General features: G+C 33.5%; 1 protein-coding gene across 9 annotated transcripts in view; it reads left to right on the top strand.

Moving 5' to 3' along the window:
* Window positions 1-16275, top strand: part of CCNT2 (cyclin T2) — a 40386-nt gene extending 24111 nt beyond the window's left edge. For 2 of the 9 annotated variants that reach the window (XM_036237862.1, XM_016164012.2), the window contains 5 exons: window positions 693-755; window positions 3840-3885; window positions 5468-5631; window positions 9044-9114; window positions 9550-16275. In XM_036237862.1, coding sequence (XP_036093755.1) covers window positions 693-755; window positions 3840-3885; window positions 5468-5631; window positions 9044-9114; window positions 9550-10974 — 1769 coding nt within the window. In that variant the 3' untranslated portion in view covers window positions 10975-16275. Of the gene's footprint in view, window positions 1-692; window positions 3723-3839; window positions 5632-9043; window positions 9115-9549 lie in introns of those variants that run through there. The other 7 variants (XR_001599297.2, XM_016164019.2, XM_016164016.2 and 4 more) reach the window with 7 other exon arrangements.
* Window positions 16276-17460: the final 1185 nt, after the last annotated feature.

Raw genomic sequence — 17460 nt, 5'->3', positions numbered from 1 at the left:
AACTAGACCATATACTAACTTTATAAATCCACATTATTGTTTATTAAGATGTTGTTCATTTACTACATCTGAAGACACTAGATGTGACCTTCACTTTTTAAAAAGAGCAAAACCCTGCCCTGCTAAAGGGTCGATTGAACATTGAAAAGTTTTTAACATTTTATCTTTGATTTTAGAAACAGTGATTTAATGAATCAAGGCCTGTAAGATTTACTTACCTTAACAATTTTATTTTCTTAATGAAACAAAGTTATGAGCTAACTGGCTGAAACCCCTTAATCTAAGGTGTACTAAGAAAATAAGAGGACTTTATCATTTAAAAGATCATTTCTCACACTGTGGCCCAAAGATTATATTTATGAAAAATGTTCTTTTCACATCTTCTGAAAGAGTTGGAATACACTGAAGAACCTTTGTTTTTAACTTGAGGATAACCTCAAACTAATTGTAATTCAGAATTTCAAATGAATATTACCCCCTTTGATATCAGTTTTCATAATTGGAACATTGTTTTTTAGAAGAAATTATTTTTCATCATTAGAGGTATAATGAACATATCTGATGAGAAACTAACGTCTTTGGATTTTTATAATAATTTTAAAATATATATTTATAGTTGTATGATGAATGGCATTTTTCAGGCAAGTAGTGTAGTGGCAAGTGATTGGGAAAAAGAGTACTTTTCATTTCAGGTTTTGAGATCACCGTTGAGCACCCACACACAGATGTGGTGAAATGTACCCAGTTAGTAAGAGGTAAGTGATCTGTGAAACTTCTAAATTAAGTACAGTATGAATGCTTTTTATTGTCTATCATTGATTTGAATGCTGTTTTGTTCTTTCTCTTGAATTTTAGTAAAATGGGGGAATTATCATTTTTAAGCATTACATTTTAAAAGTGCTCTACATCTACCTGTTTATATACTTCTACCAGTCAGTTAACTTCCTTTAAACTTCAATGAGAGTCTCATTTCACTGAAAAATTGGAAGGTTTCCAAATATTAGGACCTTCTTTACCTTTCCGTTGAGCTATGCCAGTTCTGTTTCAAATTTTAAGATGTAGGCCATGAATGCATAGGTGCAGAAAATGGTATTAATTTTTGACTTATGTCAGACTTTCATTGACTTTTTGAAAATATCACTATAAGAATTTGGAGGTCATCCTCAAATTTTTCATATAAAAATTGCCTTTCTTAGCAGATTTGTCATTTTCGGAAATGTTCTGCCTATGTTTATTTAAACAAAATTGATTTACTGCATTTTTCACAGTTCTTTATCATTACTAACAATAGTTTCCTTTTTATGCATAATGGGGAAATAATATAGCACAATACATACAGCATGTGATGTGCCTATTAAACCTTTTATAAATAGGAATAGGACATTGTTGTGGGGTTTTTTTTACTTTGCTGCTTATAAAGCATATGGTTCACATTTTTCTGCTCTTGTTAATTCTATGTATCTGTTGTATCCCTAGAAATACTTTTTTTACACAGTTGCATGTTATACTACTATTTTCCTGTTTCCCATTTAAAGTGTTACGTACTAATAGCACCCACTTACAACCTTTAGTGTGCCTTTTTCTGTTACTCACTTTTCAAAAATGAAATTTTGTGGTTTCATTCTTTTACCACTACATTTTAGGTTTATTCTAAACTAAATAGGTAAGACTTTTGAAGGTCTTGTTTTGTTTTTATTGTTTACCTAAATATTCTCACATTTTATTCATTCTAAATTGACTTCATTTTATACCTAGGTAGGATTTTATTACGTATGGCTACATTTAATAAAAAAGAAAAAAAGACTTGTCTGATACCACGTTTTTATTAAGAACTGGACTTCTGAAAATGCTATTTATATTTTTTTGATCTTAATAGCACGTTATCATTTGTAAACTATAAGACAGTCTTGTCCCTAGTATTACATTGTATCGCTAACTAGTATAGATGTTGAATTAAGAAAAATTGAGTAGTAGCTCTTCCTGAAAACCTGAAAGCGTGATAAATTAAAATGTTTTTTCAGATAATGGTGAGCCATATAATTTGTTTTAAATCGAGCCTAGTGAAGATATCGAAGGAAGATATTAATATAGGTTAAAGTATATATTTTTTGGTAGGAAATTAAACTGAATTTTCAGTTTAGCATTACTGTGAAATTTAGGCTGGCTTCTTTTAAATCCTTGTCAAAGTTTAATATTTTTGTACATATTCTATATCTAAAGCTAGAGACATAAAGACCATTCTTTTGCAAAATTGAATAGTAGATTTTAAAATATTTACCAGAACTACAAATTTAATATATCATCTAAAGCAAAAAATTTAAATATAATTTTTTTTTTAATGTTTAAAATGTGACTGATTCTTAAATTTTACTGCAGATCTTATACATGTTTAACCTCATTTTGTCTAACTAACATTTCAGGTAACTATAGTTTGTATCTCACTCCATTCAAAAATGTTCTTTCATGTTTTGGTGTCTTTTTCCTTTGCTCTATTACAACTTTAAGCTAACAAAAGAACATTTTCCCTACATTCTCCCTCTGTTTCAGTAAGTGTTGATAGGTTATTGAATTTAGATATATGCAGAAGTGAAAACCTATAGCAATTTAAAATTATTTTTATTTTCTTTACATATTTTGAGTCTTGTGGGGGGAGGGTAAATGGTTTGGCTTCTTTGAGTCCCCCCTCCCCTGTGAGAAAATTGGTATTATGCTACTTTGCGGCAGAATTGGCTAATGTCGTGTTACAGGGACCTTTCACTTCTGTGATTTCTCCTTCCCTCCCCACCAGGAAAGAATGCCATACTTAAGTCCCACTGCCTCCAAGACATCTGATGCTTTGACACTCTTCCTTAGCACAACTCTGCTAAGCCCAAATCCCTTTTTGTAAACCTTTATGTTATGATTTACATGGGGCAGCAGGGATTACAGGTGCTACACATAAAAATAGGAGGCGGCAAGGAATTTGAGGCCTCTTAGAGAGGGGTGAGTTGAGGGGAACCTGATCTAGGTGAGCAGAGGGGAAAGGTATGTCAGTGATTATTAACACATTTGGAAAAAAAGGGGAAACCATAGCAAAGGCATCCTTGTTGGGAAGAATAAGAAACTGAAGAAGGGAGGGGGAACTGTTTTCAATTTCAATGTCTTAATTTCAATTTTTGCTTTACTATTGGGGACCAGTGTTGAAGCATCCTGATTCCCTCTAGAGTGCTCTTATCATTTCTAAAGTTGTCAATTGGATTCTATAAATTAAAAAATTATACAGTGGTGGTTCCTATATCTGTGTTCTTATGATGTTTCTAGGCTATTTATTCTCTGATGTTTACTTAGCATGATGAAAAATGGAGCAGTTGTGCTCTCTGACTTGGGGGGGGTGGGGGTTTGTTTTGTTTTGTTTTGTTTTGATGGAAGTACTTAAGCCAATTTAAATATGATGATTGAGGATTAAGTCTGGCAGGCAACTTTTCGTATTTTGTATTAGACTTCAAAATCTTTTCTTCTTCTTCTTCTTTTTTTTTTTTAAATCCAGGAGAATGCTTTATTGCAACTTTTAGCTGACTAGATGCTTAACTTAGTAACAAGTTTAGCCCTTGTAACTGGCTAGCTAAAAGCAAATCGGCTTGTTTCTCAGATCTTTGGGGGATAGCAAGAAACATTTGAGTGAATGTTGTTGAAGATTTTCAGTAGTATAGAAAATGATGGCGCTCTTGTGATATTTGTAAGTAGTAAGTAAAATTTACTTTTTGTGTATACATCTTTGAAGTTTTTGTTGTGTTGAGAACTTTTTGATGGTAGCATGTTAAAGCTGATAGTATTGTCTTCGTGTTTTTTTTTTCTTACAGCAAGCAAGGATTTGGCACAGACATCCTATTTCATGGCTACCAACAGGTTGTTATCCTGACCCTCTTTGTTGCACTGTTGTAGCACACTATAGCTTCCTTTAATGCAGGGCCCCCTCAATGTGTCTCTTACCCTTGTTGCAACAGGAGACTGGACCATCTACTGTGGTGGTACCTTCCTGTCTGCTTTGCGGTGTATTGTACAAGGGCCTTTGGGCACAGAGGGGTTAAATGCACAATGTGAAGTGTAGTGGTGCTTTCTGATGACATATTCTCGATTTGTGAGTGCATAAGTCTAAAATTGGTAGCCTGAATAGCAGCTAAAGATTACAAAGAGCTAAACTTAACCTAGAAATTCGAGCAACTTGGTAAGTATAAAGCTATTTCTAGTTTACAATTATAGTTAAATGACAATTTTTTAAATTTCACATTGATCCAATCTTTAATCATTAAAGTTTTTTAATAAATAAAATTTATGTAACTTGGGTTTTTTTTTTCCAGATAATGCCCCCAGTAGTAAATTAGAAGTAGTCAAATCCTATCAGTGCTTTGATTTTCATAAGTAAAGTTTTACTTTTAAAAAAACTTACCTCCTTTTCAGTTTATATAAATAAAAAATGGTGTCAATCAGTAAACATTTCTCATCACTTCTGAAACTGAAGTGGAAGAATAGTTTTTAAAGCCTGTAATATCTAATATAAAATTCTGTTTTATATTGATTATATTAATGATTTAAATTTGTTTTTTAAATGAGTAATTGGGGAAAAGAGGCCCAAACCAACTTTGTGTCGTCCTTAATTTATTGTGACACTGTTAAGTTTTATTTAAGACTTTGGATTGTCAAATATCAATATATTTTCTTAGATATATGTCATTGGGATTTAACCTTTATCCCTAGGAATTCTGAACAATAGCAACAACAACAACAAAAACATTAAATTTAAACCTTTGGTTAGAAAAGCCTAGTCGTGACATGGCTTATGACCAGTATAGTAGAAGGAGAAGAGTAGTATTTTTGTAGTATTTAGCAGCATTGGGACTTGAAGCTGTTGAGCAAAAGGTAAGTTTTCTCTGTGGCTTTGCTGAAAAGAAGACAGAAGTTTACATAAGTAATTGTTAAATTCTCTTTGACTTACTTCAGAATTAAGCTACATCAAATGGTAGAATCCCTGATTATAATGCAGTGTTGAAATTACTTTGTCAGATCTACAAAGTCTATTTTTTCTTATTTGCCATGAATATTACCAAAAAATGCCACAAAAAAAGTTTAAAGTGTTATGCTTGTATATAGTGATTATTCAAAATATAAGTATATCAAGAAATAAAAATTTATTTGAATTTAGTTGTAAATGCAAAATTTAGAAATGAATATATTGCATAAATAAAGTATTAGTATAATACTCTGGGAAGTAAGAGTGTGGGGAATGTTCATTATGTAGGTTGTTTTAGTACTAGACTTTTATAACTAAAGTTTTAGCTTTTAAATTAATGAAATAAGGTTTTGTACTCAACTTACAGAAGAAAACCTTTATAATTCTATTTTTGCTTTAATCTTACTGGTAAATGTTTTTCTTTGTTTTACATATTTGAATTTCTATGGCTCTTCATTTTCAAACCTGCTCCAAAAACAGTCTGCATCTTACAACCTTCTGTCTTCAGTACAAACCAACAGTGATAGCATGTGTATGCATTCATTTGGCTTGCAAATGGTCCAATTGGGAGATTCCTGTGTCGACCGATGGAAAACATTGGTGGGAATATGTGGATCCTACAGTTACTTTAGAATTACTAGATGGTAAGTAGAGAAAATAAATCTTTTTTTACATTAAAACTTTTTTATTATGGAAAAATTCTGTCTACTTCTGCATAGGTTTGAAAACTAGTGAATCACATGTACTCATTCCCAACTAAACAGTTATCAATTCTGGCCAAACCAACATACTCTCTTCCCCTGTAGTTATTTTGATGCTAATCCCAGATATTATTTCGTCTATTGATATTTCAGTTTGTATTTCAAAAGATAAAGATTCTTTAAAAACATAACTGTAATTCCATTTTAACAATTTGATAATAGAATGTAAAAGTATAATTGATCAAATGAACAGAATGAAAATAACGGTTCATTAGCCTTTAAAATAAAACAATTAAGCATATATAAACCACCAATGAATATTTAGCCCTTTCAGGACTTTTTAGACTTTAAAGTATACTAATTTTGTTGAGTTTAAAATGTCTCCGGTATTAAGTTACTACAGAAAATGTGAAGCAATGACTTAAGTTGTCTTCCAAGTAACATTCTATAGTTCTGCTGATGAAGGTGTGTCATTAATGCCTTGAGTTATTAACTATCAATTAACAAGGTTAATTAGAGGTATGAGTATTATGAATTATGAACCTAGAATTTGGGTGTTTTCCTGATAAGAAATTTTCTAGTTGAGAAATAAGCTGGCCAGAGATAGGAGATTCTTGGGGATTAAGACATTTTAACCAGAAAGGAAATTGATAAATTCTCACCTAATAGGTGCTCCTAAATTGGTATGTTAGGTTTTCAGCTTTTTTTTTCTTTTTTTTTTCTTTTTTTTTTTTTTTGCCATTTTATTTCAGTTTATTCTTTTTTGTGGGCTTTCTGCAACTTGACAAAGTTGAAGCTAATGAGGAAATAGTATTTACATGTGTCAGTGCCGAGGACATCTGTCGTGTAAAATGAGAGACGTCTATGGTTTTGGAATGTGGTCTTCCAATAAAATCTTAGGTTTTTCTTTAAAGCAGATGTTTCTTTAAGGGTTTGTGCCCTGTTCTGTGAAGTAACAATTTGGGGGTTTGTGGGCTGTACTGTCTGTGCAACTACACAACTCTGCTTATGTAGCTGGAAAGCAGCCATGGCTGTGTTCCAGTAAAACTTTGTTTGTAAAAACAGGATGCAGGTCATATTTGGCCCACTGGTGATTTTGCCTACTCTATTGGTAAAATCACTATTGTCTTTACAGAATAAACTTATTGGAATGTGTACTAATAGTAAGAGTTGAGGTCGTAAACAACTAAGTGTAATTTGGCTTCATATATGTAATATGAGGTATTCGTGTACTTCACATGTTAAAACAAAATTTAACACCAAAAAATATAAAGTGAAAACCGGTGGCGGCTTATTTTCTTCTACGACTTGAAGATTAGGTTATCTATACCGCCATCTTGAGCAGTCAGTAGATAGGATAAAATAGGCATGAGGTTAATAAAAATAGTTTATATACATGATGCTAAAATAAAGCTCACCAAATAAAGTAATTTACCTTTTATCCTGCTCTTAAGTTATAGGTAATTTTTTTTTTTTTTTTTTTTTTTTGGCACAACCGGGGTCACCTAAATATCCTCTGCTCCCACTCTGAAAAGGCTCAAGTCTGTTATTCATTTGAAAAGCCATTGAATCAGAATCATGGACATTTAACAAACTGAAAATATCTACATATTTTGTAGCAGCCTTTTCTGCTTTGATTCCCCCCCAAAAAAAAAGTAACAATTTAAGATACTAAGATTTATCTAAATTTTAGCATGCCATCCGAAGTATCAATGTATACTGATATAATTCATTTAAACACTGTTCCAAAAACATTTGCTTGTACTGGCTTACCTGTAAGTTTTTTGTTTGTTTTGTGGAAGCTTTTTATGCTTAATAACACAGCTTAATATATTTTATATTTTGAATTTCCTGTATATTAGCTTTGAGGGGACAGGGCTTCTATTTTAAGTATCATACTGTGATTTTTGTGCCTATACTTACTTATGTTAGTAGTGATTAACAGATTCTTTTGTTCCTTAACTCTGAAATTTAAGAATAGGATACTTAAGAAAGGAAAACCAAAGCTTAAATAATTTAATAAAATAAGGACCAGAAGCATGTATTTAGTCTTTGGCAACCAAGCTGTTAAAGAAATAGAGTCAAACAATTTCTTGTTAATGTTGTACCCAAAAGTATTATTTATCTGCTAGATTTATTAGTGTCCAAGTAGAAGAGGGGTCTATTTTCAAATGAGGACGTGATGATACAGGCATTAGATTTTTTTCATCCAAACTAGCTCAAAAAGCTCTCAGACTTTAGCAGGAGATTCTATTTGGAAAAGCAGTGAATCATCTCATTTTAATCCTAAATTTAAGATAAAAATTAGGATTAAAATTATGACCAGTGGTTTACTAATATGTTAATGGTGTTGATTTCTAGGAAGTTAGGATATAGGTGAAGGAATTTTTTCATTTAACTTCAAAATAATTCTGAACTTAAAGAAATTGCAAAATAGTACAAAGGTTTTGTATACATTTCACACAGTTTTTCTAATGTTAACATTTTATATAATACATGATTATCAAAACCAGGAAATTAATATTGGCATAATACTATTAGCTAAACTAAAGATTTTATCAGATTTCTTCACTTGTTCTGGTCTAGGATCTCACATTCTGTTTGGTTGACATGCCCCTTTAATCTCTCCCAATCTATGACAGTTTTTTAATATTTCCTTTTCTTTCATGATATTGACACTTTGAAAAATAGTGGTCTGTTATTTTATAGAATGTTTCTCAATTGAAGTTTGTCTGATATTTTTTCATTATTAGATTGAAGTTACAGTTTTGGCAAGTATACCACAGGAATGTGTTGTGCGCTATTCAGTGCATCTTGCCAGGGGATACATGATATTGATGTATCTTATTGCTAGTAATGATAACCATGATCACTAGGTTAAGGTGGTATCTGCTGGGTTCCTTCATTGTAAAGTTACTATTTTTCTCTTCACAATTAATGTCTTGAGGAAGACGTTGAAATTATACAAATACCCTTTTTTTCCTCAAACTGTTGCCCACTAATTTTAAAGAATCTATGGATGGATCTTGCCTGCAATGCTACTTGTTACTGTGGTGCTTGCCTAATGGAGATTTTCTATTTGGGAGGATTTTTTTTTAATACTACTAAATTTTCCAGAGATTCTGACTGTGTAAGCATGTAAAATCGGGGGTGGGTGGGGTGGGAGAGTGATTTTCTTTTTTTAAAGGATTCATCTTTAAAAATACTAGTTCAGAGCTGTGTCTAATTCTATAGATGCTGAAGACTAAGTAGAAGGGTGATAGTGAAGTAGATGATCTCTTTAATATTGTCCACTTGAGAGAAATTTAAATCCTAAAGACACCTTCTAAATTATACATTTAAATTTTATTTTTAGAGCTAACACATGAGTTTCTACAAATATTGGAGAAAACACCTAGTAGGTTGAAGAGGATTCGAAACTGGAGGGTAAGAGAATTGGCAGGGTTTAACAGAATATCAATTTGTCACTTATTTAATAGTTACATAGCTAGACAATTTGCATTTTTTGTGATTAAATATTCTTATTTCTAGTATTCCTAAGTAAATTCCTTGTTTAATTCTCACAATAATGGAAATATTCTCCTTGTTTTACAAATGGAGAAGTTAAAGCCTAGACAAGTTAAATTACTTTCTCAAATGGCTGGGCTAGGATTTAACCCGTATTTGATTCCAAAATTAGTACTTTTAAATTTTTATAGTCTTCTGTGCTAATAAGTTAAAACATTTATTTACTGGCAACATAAAGCATTAGCCCCAGGTGATTTTTTATTTCCATATGTTTAATATAAAATTTTTATAAGCAAAGAAATATGTACTGAATTCCTTTGCTGTCATTGCTTCTTTTGTGTTTTATTTCAATAGGCTACTGAGGCAGCTAGGAAACCAAAAGTAGATGGACAAGTATCAGAAACGCCACTTCTTGGTTCATCTTTGGTTCAGAATTCCATTTTAGTAGATAGTGTAACTGGTGTACCTACAAACCCAAGTTTTCAGAAACCATCTACATCAGCATTTCCTGCACCAGTACCTCTAAATTCAGGAAATATTTCTGTTCAAGACAGCCATACATCTGATAATTTGTCAATGCTAGCAACAGGAATGCCAAGTACCTCATACAGTTTGTCATCACACCAAGAATGGCCTCAACATCAAGAATCAGCAAGGACAAAACAGATATATTCACAGAAACAAGAGACATCTTTGTCTGGTAGCCAGTACAACATCAACTTCCAGCAGGGACCTTCCATATCACTACATTCAGGATTACATCACAGGCCTGACAAAATTTCTGACCATTCTGTTAAGCAAGAGTATACTCATAAAGCAGGGAGCAGTAAACACCATGGACCAATTTCTGCTGCTCCTGGAGTTATTCCTCAGAAAATGTCTTTAGATAAATATAGAGAAAAACGTAAGCTAGAAACCCTTGATCTGGATGTCAGGGACCATTATATAGCTGCCCAGGTAGAACAGCAACACAAACATGTACAGTCACAGGCAACCAGCAGCAGTTCTGTAACTTCTCCCATTAAAATGAAAATTCCAATTACAAATGCAGAAAAACCGGAAAAATATATGGCAGATAAGAAGGAAAAAAGTGGATCACTAAAACTACGGATTCCAATACCACCCACTGATAAAAGTGCCAGTAAAGAAGAACTGAAAATGAAGATAAAAGTTTCTTCCTCAGAAAGACACAGCTCTTCTGATGAAGGCAGTGGGAAAAGCAAGCATTCAAGCCCACATATTAGCAGAGACCATAAGGAGAAGCACAAGGAGCATCCCTCAAACCGCCACCATCCCAGCAGTCACAAGCATTCCCATTCACATAGTGGCAGCAGCAGTGGTGGCAGTAAACACAATGCTGATGGAATACCACCCACTGTTCTGAGGAGTCCTGTTGGCCTGAGCACTGATGGCATTTCCTCTAGTTCCAGCTCTTCAAGGAAGAAGCTGCATATCAATGATGCATCTCACAACCATCACTCCAAAATGAGCAAAAGTTCCAAAAGTTCAGGTAGTTCATCTAGTTCTTCCTCCTCTGTTAAGCAGTATATATCCTCTCACAACTCTGTTTTTAACCATCCCTTACCCCCTCCTCCCCCTGTCACATACCAGGTGGGCTACGGACATCTCAGCACCCTCGTGAAACTGGACAAGAAGCCAGTGGAGACCAACGGTCCTGATGTCAATCACGAGTACAGTACAAACAGCCAGCATATGGACTACAAAGACACATTCGACATGCTGGACTCGCTGTTAAGTGCCCAAGGAATGAACATGTAATCATTTGTTTAGGTCAATTTTTCCTTTACTTTTTTAATTTAAAAATTGTTAGAATGGAATCCTCCTGATCTAGCAGTGGTAATACCTGCCGTGTTGCCACTGTTTCAATATTTGTAAGTGCTGCTTTATTCTTCATTCTGAAAAGAAGAGATTATAGTAAACAAGTCTTTATCTCCACATATGATAGTGTTATAAATACTGTAAAAGCATGGAAGGTGCAAAACTCAGTATTTCTACAATTGCAGCTAAGAACATTAGGATGAGTGGCTGGCTGCTTCTAGGAATATAAGATGCCTCAAGCATTTGTTATTTATAATTTGAATACTGTAGCTATTTTGTTGTTGCTTGGCTTTTGAATGAGTGTAAATTGTTTTCTTTTGTGTATTTATACTTGTATGTATGATTTGCATGTTTCAATGATAAAGGGATAAAACAGTATAAAAACTGTTTACAAGAAAGTGGAGAAAAATGTACATACATTTTTGTATGTTTAGATATTACCATAAATACTCAGGATTGGAGCTGCTTGTAAGTATAACAATATACAGAATAACTTTATTTTATCTTGTCAGAGTCCATCACTAATCTAAAACAAAGGTGGCACTTTTTCATATTAACCTTAAACTCTAGGCCTTACTGGAAGCCTCTGAAGGGGGACACTTCACTACCAGATGGGTATGCAGTGCCACAGATGGTCATTTACACTGTGAGGCACTAAACTTTAGCCTTCAGAGGTTCTGACCAGATTGGCTGCTTGAAATAGCCCCTAATTTTCTGAAGGCTTGAAGAGGAAAGAATAAAGTTTACATACTCTTGATGTGAAGTGCAGTTAAATGTTTGTTGACTTGTTGCAGTACTATAACAGAGCTGTTAATAATGGTCATGTAGATTACTGTGATTTGAAAACTAAATTCACAAAACTTACATAGTGAAAAATTAGTAAGTTTTTTTCTTAAAGAACTTTAACACTACATAGTTTAACAGTAAACAGGGATCACTTTTTCTCTAGTATTCAAAATAACACCATATTCTTAAACATACTCCTCCCCTGAAGCGTGTTTGTGTGTGATGCCATATTTCTTTTTCAGGTAAATGCAGTCTTCCTTATAAAAAAAATTAAACCTATTGCTCTCTCAGTTATTTTATATTCTGACAATAAATGAAAAGATCACTGACCGTGCATCGTACCTGTATTTATAGCTTATCAGGAAGTTCTGTGAGGAAAAAAGGTCAGCCTCCAGGTAAACAGCTAGTGGAGGTTTTACATTTGTTCACATGTCTCATTATATTCCTATTGAGGTCAAATATGCACAGTCATCTGACTTCTGAATTAACAATAGACTTTGTTTAAAATTTGTCTTAAACACTAGTAATATGGCTCTGGTTTATCAGTGAGTCTTGAATTTATTCTGTGGTAAATCTTTGAGCTGTTGAGTATCTTTGAGATGGGTTGAATTCAACATCTGTTGAACTGAAAGCTGTCTTACTTTTTCCCCTATGTATATGAATTATTTTGTTAAAAAGCCACTGATATGTGCACAATTGTAATTTTACTCAAGTATGTTGCAGTTGTAAATATTAGAGTTTAATCTTGTGCTCTACTTTTATTTAGCAATTACCTAATTTGCTAGTAGCTTTATAATTTTTTAAAGATAATCGTTTATTATTTTGTCAATGTTATTTGAATTTAGGATTCTAGGAGCCTCTTTCTAGGGACTTTTCCTAGCTAGCATGTCCTAACATTTGTTCTTGTCTTGCATAACTTCAGTAATCTTTGTCATTTCTTGTAACTTTGTTGTTCTGTATGGCATATTATTGTATCCACAAACATGCTAATTTTGATACAGTTATACTTTGACAGTGGTACATAATCCAAGGACTAGTGTAGAATTAAGCTGAGTGCAAAATGAGGGAGGGAAGGGTTTTGTTCTTGGTAATTTAGATGTGAAACCTCTAAGGAGCTATCATGTGAAACTACATGGGATGGTTGTGCTACTGTATAATTGGGGATGATAATACCAGGAATTTTAATAAGATTTTGTAAAGGATATCCAGAAAAGTAGTGAACTTATTTTCAGTATGACATAGAAAACAATGTGAATATTTAAGGTCTGTGACTATACTTAAACTTCACAAAGAATTTGCAGAATTGTTTCGAGATGTGGGAATAAAGGTAATTTTGTTGAATCTTTATTGGTGCTAATGATGGACAGTTAAAAAGATAGTTAGTGTATATTGTTATGGGTCAGTACTTATTAGTACTTCCAAAATTGAATTTGAAATGCTATGTATTCACTTTTCACTCTGTAAATGTAAATCTTTACAATGATTTTATTTATTAAAGGGCAGCCAGTTGTAATTTTTACAGGGTTGTGTGAGCTATTCAAACTCTTTAACCTCTGAACAGGTTTAGCTTCAAAACCACAGTGGAGATAAATATGGAAATCCCTTTAAGTTTCATTTCCATTAAATGAAAACCCTTATAATTCATATTATCATGAATTTGCTTTAGCCATCTCATTTGCATTAAATAGTTCATCAGCCTGGTCCCAATAGGCTCAACCAAAGAAAAAGACTCTAGTGAATGGACATTATTACTGAGTCTTCTTGTAAGTAGCCATAAGTAAACCAAAATAGTATCAGATTTAGATATGAAATTCCACATGTGCAAAGTACTGTTAAGGTGATACATTTTTGATGAGATTTTTTTAATATTTGAAATATTAAAAAGCATTATCTTTAAACAGCCTATAAAAGAGTGATTCATTTTTTAGTTGTGTTTTCCCTAGGTCATAGATCTCTTGTTACCTTTATGCAGAAGCACATTGCATAGAAAGCTTTACTTCTACCTCTTTAACTAATCTTCCAATATGAGCTGTGCCCCCTAAATATTTGCCTTAGCTGTCTTAAAATACAGTATTTTCAGAACCAAAGCAAAGGAGTATCTTTTCACAGAAATATTCTTGGGGGCCTATTTTACAAAACTGGCAGCGGTATCTTTTATGGTACGACCTCGCAAAATGTCCTCGTTTCTTTTTCTTGTTTAACCTAAGGTTCATTTCTTGTTGCAGATATTTAAATACTGACAAGTCATGTAATCAGCCCTAGGTTTATCTTTGAATGTGTGTATAGAAGCATCTTGCCCTTCCTCTGGGTATGCAGTTTATTCTGATTCGAGTTCTTAAAAATCAGAAAATTTCTCCCGTAGTGCATGGTTTTATGCAGAATTTCATAAGGGATGCTTAGATTACTTTGTACCAACAGATTACAAGTATGTTAAAAACCTCCAATGCCAAAAGTTTTTCTGAAAGAAAGGGTTTATTGAGCAATATGCTATCCAGTGTAAGGACCAGATCTGGGGCATGCAGTCTTAACCACCAGCAGCAGGACTAGATGGAGAAGACAGACATGTTTGCCATCTTGAGGTTGACATGGCTCTTATTCAATGAGTTTTGGGAAGAAAGATGTAAGTTGTTTTGAAAGAATTTACATTGGCTGTAGATAAAAGGGACAGGAAAAGGTAAAATGGGGATACTTCTGGGATAGATGCATAGCCTGTAAGGTAAAGGTATTTGCTGCTTTTGTACTGGTTATGGGCAACAGTGTGGACTATTAATGTGTAAACTGGATGAGGTGTCATCTGGCAAACAGCTAGCTGTTCTCTCTAGGTAACCACAGAAACAGCCACCTGCAAGTTAATTCAAAGCTTTCGGCAGTGAGTAGTCTTGTTGATATCGGCCCAAGGCTCTGTTAGCTGATTAATTTCCGCTGTCTCTCCCACCTACTCTGGCCTGCTGTAATTTAATTTAGGACATCTCAGAGTTTTTCTCTTGTTTGTAGGATATCTTAATTTTTGGCCAGCCTTACCCCTTGAAACTAAAAAAATGACTAGTCGAGGTCAATTTTAGACCACCAAATTTAAAATGTTTTTTTAATTCAATGCCTTGCTGCAAAGCATTTTTAACACATTTTTTATTTTATTTAATAATTTAAATCACTGATTTTTATTTCATAACCAACCTTAAAAATAAACTACTGCTCTTATATGCATAACTATTATGTACTCTTTAAGTACCCTTGGTTGATTAAATATTTTAGGGTTTTGCATTTACTGTGGAAGTAAGAAATCTTTTTAAACATAATATCTATAAATTCTATTCCCAAGGTAATCTCATCATTCCCAAGTTTTGTCTACACAAAAAGTGTTTCTCACCTATTATTGTGCGTAAATTGCTAGGCAATTTTTATGATGTCTTTGCTGAGAAAAATTTGAGAGCTCTTGTTATGAAGAATTTTTGATTCAGCAGTTTCTCAGGCTTTCTTCAGAGGTAGGAGTCACTAAACTGCCTTTACCCAGATGAAGCAGCAACAGATCCCACACTCAGGGAAACTTGCATTAACTGAGCTCATGGGTGATAAACCTGCTAATCTCATGTGCCCATTTGTTTACGGTAGGTTGATTTAGATGGATTTTTACATTGGAAGATCACATTCTGTCCCTAGCAACCTAAGATGCCAAGTTACTATACCAGTATGTTAATTTGAGAATTCACAGCTACATTAATATCTGAAATTTGATCACTGTAAGATGACATATGTAAGCCAAGTAATCCGGAGTTTGCTTGTTTTGTAAGAAGTTTGCCTCTGAAATATCTTTACAGTAATGATAATCTTGCCAGTGGGTCTGGAATACACAATGTTAGTATCTGATACCGTCCATCCATTTTTTATTCCACAGTATATAGAGTTGGGCACAGCCAGCTTTTGCTTCGATGATCCCTCTTTATGTTCTATATAATATACCAGTATCTGTTCTACCCGACAGGTTCTTTAGGTTGGTAAGCAAGATACGTTGAAGGTTGTATGGCTAGGGGTAATTTTCTTATAAATATAACTTGACCCGTTCACTGTGATCCATTAATCTCAAAAGTGAATTCTGAGGGCTTTCTAGTTTCCTTTATTTCAAAGTTCTGAGAGCAACCCTCACTTAAAAACTGTTTAGTAGTTGATTTAATTTGATTTGTCTATCATTTGTTAATGAGTACATTCTTATTTTTAAAGTGCATTTTTCAAGCAGTTTCACTTGGTTTGAAAAACTTAACGTACTCATTTTTTGTCAGCAATGGTTGAGATTTCGTTTTCTGGATATACTCAAAACCCTGAAGGACTATTGAATAGGATGTTTGCCGATAGAAAAGCCAAAACAGGAGTGTATATATATGGCATGAATTCATTTAGTCACTGAATTTCAGCTCAGTACCTATCAAAGAATTAATAAAATTTGTATGTTGACAACGTAAATCCAAGGCTCTAACATGTCTTGTTAATGTGAATCAGAAAAAACTTTGAGTCCCTGGGAAATGTGGGAAATAAGGACTTTTAAGTTACCTGATCTGAGTAACCATATATCATCAACAAGTGGCCTCTGAAATCAGATTGTCCAAATTCCAGTCTCAGCCCCACCACTTTGTACATGTCGACTTTGGGTGACTTACTTCGTGCCTTGATTTCCTTCCCTACAAAATGTTGATAATAGTAGCAATGCATAGGGTTATGAAGTTTAAGGCTCGGGTGATTGGTGAATGCTAAAGAATAGATGACGTGGGAGAGCATCCTAATGATAGAGGTATATATTTTCGATATTGGAATAACGAAGGCAAAGCCAGGTGCATTAAACACAACATGCCTGCTGTTTCAATCTCTTACATCACCACAAAAAGCAAAGAGTAATTGCAATTATCTGGAAGGAAAATTATCCATGAAAAAATATTTAATCATAAGTTGCTTTAGTGTTGCTGCTCTTCTCCAACCCTCTCTCCTCTCCCCCACCAATTTTTTCGCACCTGCTGCTTAGAAAATGGAAGCCTTGCAATGGCTTTAATAAAATAGAACTGGAATAGAAAAGTTACTTTCTTTAAAATACATTTTAAGCATAAATGTAATAAATGTTTTGAAATCACATTAGGTTTGTTTTTATGTTTATAACACCAGTAAAGGCTTATTTTATTAGTGTATATATAATGAGTTTTATTTAGGAATGTTACAAAGTCGGTAATTCCACTTGGCCAAATTTGGTCATTCTGTTTGGTGATTTGTCCTACTCCATTGTTCCCTTTTTTCCCCGTTTTCAATATAATGGGAAAATTTGTATAATTTTGTTTTACCTTTGCTATATGACCTGCTTGTCCCCTCCAACACCACCTCTCAAAGCAATGTCGGACCTCACTAATGAGAATTTATATTGCCATGAAGTTAAGAGGCTTATGTATTTATATAGACCATACAAGGGCAGATTTCTTAAGTCTTTCAAGTTGTAATCTGTAGGAGCAACTGCTTTAGGGATAAATTCAGCCATAGTTTATCTCACAAGTTTGAGCAGTCATGGCAACAGGACAACATACTATATAGCCTTTCCTCAAGAGTGTGTGCTATTTTAACTTTCACAGTATGATACCATGCACAAGGACTCCTTGTTAACTGTTGATG

The sequence above is a fragment of the Rousettus aegyptiacus genome, unplaced genomic scaffold (assembly GCF_014176215.1).
Source record: "Rousettus aegyptiacus isolate mRouAeg1 unplaced genomic scaffold, mRouAeg1.p scaffold_m13_p_2, whole genome shotgun sequence".
Classification (NCBI taxonomy): Eukaryota; Metazoa; Chordata; class Mammalia; order Chiroptera; family Pteropodidae; genus Rousettus; species Rousettus aegyptiacus.
This window is presented reverse-complemented; position numbering and strand designations above follow the sequence as displayed.